General features: G+C 47.8%; 2 protein-coding genes across 2 annotated transcripts in view; both read right to left on the bottom strand.

Moving 5' to 3' along the window:
* The window catches only part of LOC102859098 (guanine nucleotide-binding protein G(s) subunit alpha isoforms XLas-like), a 52,618-nt gene that overhangs the window by 20,918 nt on the left and 24,471 nt on the right, over positions 1 to 7,229 (bottom strand). The gene's annotated exons all lie outside the window — the stretch shown is intronic.
* Positions 1 to 7,229, bottom strand: part of LOC102853393 — a 13,337-nt gene that overhangs the window by 2,993 nt on the left and 3,115 nt on the right. Inside the window, exons 3-4 of the mRNA XM_006896913.1 lie at positions 506 to 736; positions 5 to 297 (exon numbers count right to left, since the gene is read on the bottom strand). Coding sequence (XP_006896975.1) covers positions 5 to 297; positions 506 to 736 — 524 coding nt within the window. The remainder of the gene's footprint in view (positions 1 to 4; positions 298 to 505; positions 737 to 7,229) is intronic.

The following is a 7,229-nucleotide window of genomic DNA, read 5'->3' as shown; positions in this document are numbered from 1 at the left end:
CCGCCGCTGCCGCCGCCGCCGCCGCCGCCGCCACCGCAGCCCGACCGGCGAGCGAGAGCAGGCGAGCCACCTGAAGCTGCCGGCTCCTCGGCGCCGACGCGACTGAGTGTCCCCTGCGAGGAGCTGCGCTCCTGACCACCGATGACGCCCCAGCCTCTTCAGAGGACGGACCCACATCGGTCGCCCCTATAAAGCGAAGGGGAAGCGCAAAAAATCGGCTGGCCGAGGACGTGTCCAAATGGGCCGTCGCGCACCCCGAGGATGCGGGTCGTGTGCGGGGGTCCCGGCGCAGTGGGTCTAGAGTGTGGGGGTCCCGGTGACGGGGGACAGGGGTGCCCCCAAATCAGTGGGCGCACGACCCCGCCTCCCGGACCTGCCTCCCAATTTTCGGCGAAGTGGTGTAGCCCTGGGCGGCGTGCAAAGTGTGCGACGGCGGCGCTTACCCCTGCGGCGCGCTTTCTTACCTCCGGCTTCCCGGTTAACGCACAGCGGAGCGGCTACCCACCCCGCCCTCCCAGCGGTGCGTGCCCGCTGAGATAGGTGTCACAAGCCCAAGGGATCGAGGCGCCTTGGGAGGGTGTTCGGATCCTCGGTGGACAAGTGTTAATGTGCGCGCAAAAGTAGTTTTTAAAAAGAAGCCGCAGCGAGGCAGCGTGTGAGACGAAGGCGCCACCGCAAGGCTGGTGGTCTGGTGTGTCGTGAGGTGGGTGCAGTGGCCGATAGGTGTCCCGGGATCCTGAAACAGAAGGAAAAGTCCTTTAATCAACTTCAACTTCTTTGCAAATTGTTTCGAAAGTCCCAAGTATGCTGGTCGCTTCTTGTGTAGGACTCGGACTCGGCAGAGAGCGTGGTGGGAAGTTTTAGCGTGCAGACACAAGTTTCCAAAACTGTCTGCTCAGCTTTTCCTGGGACCTGGGCTGGACCACTTGCTGCCACACAGGTGTCACCGTGCCTACAGATCATTCATTCATTCAGTGTTTGGTGCACAAGGTCCACCACGTGCCCAGGTGAGCTCAGGTAGCCAGGTGAGCAGGTAAGCTATGGCGGCTGCCTGGGGTGGAACAGAGGCCTGAGCCTAAGCCAGTGCTGTGTGCAAAGTGATCACAAACTTCCAACTGTAACTTTCTGTGACTTCTCAACAGTCTATGATGTGGGTTGGCAGGAGGGCTACCTGAGAGGGGGCACACCTAACATCCTAGGGGAGTGCATTGTGTGCTCTGCCAGAGGCCTACGGTGAGCTTGCTGGGAATAGTTTTAATTTCTCTCTTAAAAGAAAAAGACCATTGAAATTCTCCCTCCGATTTGATAAGCACAAATTAAGAAAAGGTGACAAAATGGAGACATTATCTTATTTTTCTTGGCTCTCTTTTTGCAGACACTATTCTACAAGGCCTCTTGATTTATGGGTCTGAAGGGAAAAAAGCACGTGACTTGATCACCAAGGACCATTTGGAATTGAAAACAGGAAGTCGCCGGGGTGGGGGTGGGGTCACCAGACCCTCACCACCTCACCGCACCCCAGTGGAGACCCCTGGCTTTCTCCCACCAGGTCTCCGTCACACTGATCAGTCTCCCTCCCACAGAAAGAGACTTCTCCACATGAAAACCAAAATGAGAACAAAGCCACAACTCAAAGAAACGACATACAATCCAGGCCGACACTTCACCTCAACACTAGTGGATAAAACTCAAAAAGAAAGTAACCAAAATACAAGAATGGGTAAATCAGTTCCAAGGGAAGGCCTTTCCATCAAGGCTGCTTGAGTAGACGATTTGCTGTCTGTCACAAATTGATTATAAACTACTTGAGGGTGGGACCCACACTTCCTATTCTCCATATTAAATAAAACTGCCTTGGTTGAATCTGATCAATTGACTCGCTGTCATTTTTCATGATTTGACGAGGACAGGACATTTTGCTGCTGTTCCCGGGCATATTCCTTCCTGCTTCTGATGTGAGTCTCCAAGACAATGCGTTTAAAAGACAGGAGGAAAACTGTTCCCCAGCGGAGCCTCGTGCTCAGGCCCCGGGCTGCTGGGAGTGCAGGGCCGGGAGCGAGGCAGCACCTTATTTGGAAATCTCTGACTTGGGTCACCTTTTTCCCCTTTTTGGAAAAATGTCACACCTGAACTTTAAAAGGGAATTGGACTGTCCCATGCCCGTGCCACAGACTGATACCTAGGCCAGGCACAGCTGGAACATGGTCGTAGCAATGTGGACATCAACATTAAGCCTTCAGCTCTTCCAATCTTTCGGAGCCTACCCGAGAAATGCCGTTTCTTTCTTTTTTTTTTTTTTTTAAGTGTAGGTCTTGCCGATAATTTAATAGGACTAACCACTGATGGACAAATAAAGCCCTGACTTTGTAAATAAGGGAGAGTGGGCATTCAGGGTTTACAGGTAAGCAGGTGACACCGAGGGCTCAGGGCAGGAGGTGGCTGCATGAGCTGTTTTCAGATGACACAGAGTGAAGGAGGAGGTCTGACTTAATTGGTGTGGTGAGCTTACACCATCTACAGACTTAAGCTTCACATCTGACCCTACCCAGGCCCTAAAGACACAAACACAAATCCAACCCAAACTACCAAACTCAATTTCCTGGGGCGATGCCCACCCCACCAACACTGCAGAGCTGCCCTACACCGTCCCAAGCTTGTAAATCTTTACACACAAGCAGACAACTTCATCCTGCTCGTTGGCAGCTGCTGAAATGTCTGAACCACTGCCAGTCTTTCAGTTAGCGGCCAAACACTTTAGCTTCTGTGTCACCAGGGCTCCACAATTTACCACTGGGGTGGGGGTGAGGGGAATCTGCATTTCAGTTAGGACTTTAAAAGTGAAACTCTGCCCTCAAAGTTATAATTCAATAAATGAATATAAAAAAGGCTTTCTGATTTGAAGGCCACTCTCTGTGACCGTTTGCTATGAATTAATAATTTATTTTAACATGCCATTACTGTTTTAAGTGCCTGGTTTATGCTCTGAGAATACAGCAATTCATTAGCATAATTCTTGGAACCGTCCAGGGGAGAGGCTTCCCAACTCCGGAGGCCCCTTGTCTCGCACTGGGAGAGATGGAAGTTATGGAAACTTTGGGTTCCAAGGAGGGACAAAGGGCACAAAATGCTCAGAAAGGACACAGGTCCCTGGCTCAGGTGGCCACTACATGGGAAAGGCAGGCAGTGGGGAGAAAACACCCCCCTAACCTAAAACCTCAAATTACCCAACTATGCAGTTTGGTTAGAATGTGTCACACACTACACGGAAAATGCCCTTGCAACATCTCTCTGCAGCATTCCTTATTTTACAATGAGTGAATTCTCACGGAGGGCTTGGGATTGTGTGTCCTTGAAGCTTTGCCCTCACCAACAGAGATTGTGTGCTTCCCTGTCTGGCGTCTTCTGATGCGAGTGAAGAAATGCCTGGGCTGCTTTTTGAAGCAGCAGCCAGGCTTGCTACAGCTTAGGGTCTTGGGAATACGGCCCTCCTCAATGATGTAATTCAGCTTTGGGACAAAAATGTTCTTCTTGGCCTGCTATTAGTTAGGGTCATTGTAAATTATTTGCCAAGAGCCCTGGGGGAAATATAATTATTATTTTAATAGCCTAAGAAACAATGCACAGGTTTCAGCTGAAACAGAAACTTTAGCTCTAAGGTTTTAATAATAGTATTTAGTGCTTACACGGTACTTTATGCCTTCAAAGCACTTTCTGCACTTGACTTAACTGTAATGACTGGAAATACGACTACAAATGAATGCTGCTGAAGGATTATGCTGTACAGATGATGAAAGCAGGCATTGTGAAAGGCATTGTTCTAGTCCCAGCTAAATTTCTATTTCTGCAGATCCAAGGATTCTTATAGATTCCTTCAAGTGGTTCCTTAATTTATAGGATTTTTTTTTTTCAAAGAAAGCCCACTGATTTTTATTGGCTATGATGAAAACAGAGCCTAATCTCTCACTATAAGATCTGATTTCCCAAATCACTATCAAATTTTTCCCAGCTCCCAAATGTGAAATAAGCCTGAGAGGCCTTCACTTAGACAATGGCTCTGGTCTCCACAGAATGAAGCCTGATGGGGTAGGCCCATCACTGTCTGAAAACATTCTTGTACTTTCAGAATGTGGTTTGAGAAGGAGGAGAGACGAATCACCCAACTAGAAAACATTTAGCTCCTTGCCTGCTTAAGAAATAGGCTGAGGGGTCTTGGAAGTTAAGTGGGAGAGAGAAGTAGGGGCTTAACCTGCTATCTGGATGCCTTTCATCACCCCAGGAAGCCAGTTACCCTATTTTTGAATAGAAGCTCCTAGAAACCTGAACAGAGCACAGCCATATCTGTGTACCCTCAGGGATATATATCCATGTCAGAAAGTCTGAGGTCTCTAGGCCAGTTTTTTCTGCCCATTATTTATCAAACTTTCAAAGTTCCCGACCCATCTCCTCGTTAAATCCACCTTGTGTTGACTCCAGACCTCAGAGTCACTCAGGAGGAAATAGCTGTCAGTCCAGATTTCCAGATACGTGTAAATGCCTTGCCCAGGGTCCAAACAACGGTCAACTCAAGTCCCACCCACAACCTTCAACTTGCAGACTTGGGCTCAGACTTTTCAGGCTCAGACCCTGCAGCTTTAGCTAAGCTCTCTCTATCTCTTCCCCCAACAAATACCAGCTCTGGGTGATACCGGCCATCTCTTCCTTGTGCCAATGTGGATCAAGAGCTTCCCTCCTTGGTGGAGACATAAATCTCTCCTCTATTTTGCCAGAGGCTCCTCGTCTGACACACTTGTCCCTGAATAAACATTGGCTCACTCCAGCCTTCTCCCCGCTCTGTCTTATCCGGACAGGACCAGTTCCATTTGCAAAGTTCTGCTAAGGACCGGCACTGTCAGGAGAGGAGCTGTTATTTAAGACTATACTAATTCTTTAAAACAACAACAGCAACAACAAAAATCCTAACGGGATGATTATCTGGGGGCATTTTTTCCCCTTGATATAACACTAATGTGCAATTACAAAATTTCTCTTCAGCCATAAAGAACCCTAACCTTGTACTAAAGAAAAAATGTGGTGCTCAACTTAGTAGACCTTCACTTCAGGAAGACTCGACGGCAAGGAATGAATTCTACAGTGGTATACAAGTTTCCTAATTAATTTCTATCCTTAATTTAGAAATCATTTATTGGTAGGAATGAACTTGCAGTGTGCCAAATCCTAACCATTAGGCCACCAGGGAAGAAAGGAACTTTGAACAAAGCCACTCTCTGCCTTAAGATGGGGCAAACAGAAAGAAAGAAAGAAAGAAAGAAAGAAAGAAAGAAAGAAAGAAAGAAAGAAAGAAAGAAAGAAAGAAAGAAAGAAAGAGGAAACAGACAAATAAACAGCCAAATGGGTGCACTACTCTTTTCCTTCTGAACCTAAGTAGTACATGCTCGCTTGGGCTGCATATTCTACAAGGCCTGGCAACACTACACTAGATGGCCCATGTGCAAAGCATGGCCTCCTGATTTGATATTAATACTTAATCATAAAATTCTGTATCAGGCTCAGTGTTAAACCAATGGACGAGGTCAATGGAGGTTTTTCACGAGGTTGAACAATATTTAAGGGTCTTAAGGGCTCTGCAGTAGGGAAGTTAATTTCCCTTTCCTTCCCTTGGGAGAAGGGCCTTCAGGAGCACTAAGGTAAGAGGAAAAGCTGTTGTTTAGGACTCTCTAACTTGGCATTGAAAAAGGAAATGGCTCCAGGATGAGGCTAAAGCAAGGAGAACTAGTCACAAACGGACGCAGGATGGCGACCTTGTCTTTGTCTTCACAAGGTTTCTTGTTTGGATAACATTGATCTTATTCAACATATCACAGCAGGGGGGAAAACAGGAGTTGGCACAACTGGATGTGATGTGCAGAGCGAAAGGCTGCTGGCATTCTGATACTTTCCCTACACAAGAGCAGACCCTTAAGTGCATCTCATGGCTTTGCACTCCACCTGTCTGCAAACTTCATCTCTATCATGAAAGTTTAGAGACTGCAAACATTTTAGATTAATCAATAGATTTCTTTTCAGGTAAGTGCTACCTGGTGAACCTGTTTCTATCAATTCATTAATTAACAGTTGAGGAGTGCTGGTGGCACAGTGGTTAAGCATTCAGTGACTCCAACTCAACAGCTTCTCTGTGCCTGTTGCTTCCCTAAAGGCTACAGCCTAGGACCCAAGGGCGGAAACTGAATCTGCCCACACAAGGTTGCTCTGAACTGGAATCAGTGGGAACAAGGCTGGTTTGAGTTTGTTCTACCTACCTGCCTACCTGTCTATCCATCCATCTATCCAACCTACATACCAATCCATCCATCCAACCTACCTATCCATCCATCTAGTCAAGTTATATACCCATCTATCCATCCATCCATCCATCATTCACCCATCCACCCACCCATCCATTCAACCTAAATACTCATCCATCTATCCTACTTAATATCTATCTACCTATCCATCCATCTATATACCCATCTACTCTATCTACCTTCCTATCCATCTACACAAATATGACAACTGCCTGCTGAACGTCTTATATCTTGGGTCTTTCCTTATGTTGTTATGTATTGTCTATGGGCTGGTTCTGACTCAACGGCACACTGACCCCTCCATCAGGTTTTCAGAGGCTAGAAACTGTACAGGAGGAGAATACCCTTCTGTCTCCCATAAAGCAGCTGGTGAATTCGAACTGGTGCCCTTGTGCTGGTAGTACAACTCCTCACCACTAAGCCACCGGAACTCCCTTACAGAGCCAACAAAATCCAGGTGATCATTCTAACACAGCCCCACAGTTAGTTACTAGAGTCAGGCAAGAGCAACGGAGATTCGAGGGGTCCACAGGCAAGGGTGAGGGTGCCGTGTGCCGTCTTAGCAGAGACCCACCCTACAGTCCCACTTCCCTTTGCTGTTGGTAAACCCTGAATTAAGCAATTAGTGTGCCCTAATTAGTCACACATTGATTTAATGCATCTAGATGTGTAGGTGCCTTTCCACCATGGTGTTTGCCCACACACATTTCAGTGGCAATTAGACAGTGTGTCATCGCTATCTAGCTCCTCCTGCCTCCCTGGATTCTTCCTGGGCAGGGGGAACTAACTCATGCCCCCCCATGGGGAAGGCGGGAGGAACTAACTCATGCCCCCCCATGGGGAAGGCGGGGGGAACTAACTCATGCCCCCCCATGGGGAAGGCGGGGG

This window comes from Elephantulus edwardii, unplaced genomic scaffold (assembly GCF_000299155.1).
Source record: "Elephantulus edwardii isolate Elephantulus edwardi_28Jun2011 unplaced genomic scaffold, EleEdw1.0 scaffold00193, whole genome shotgun sequence".
Lineage (NCBI taxonomy): Eukaryota > Metazoa > Chordata > Mammalia > Macroscelidea > Macroscelididae > Elephantulus > Elephantulus edwardii.
The sequence above is the reverse complement of the archived record's forward strand: the minus strand, read 5'-3'. Positions and strand labels throughout refer to the sequence as shown.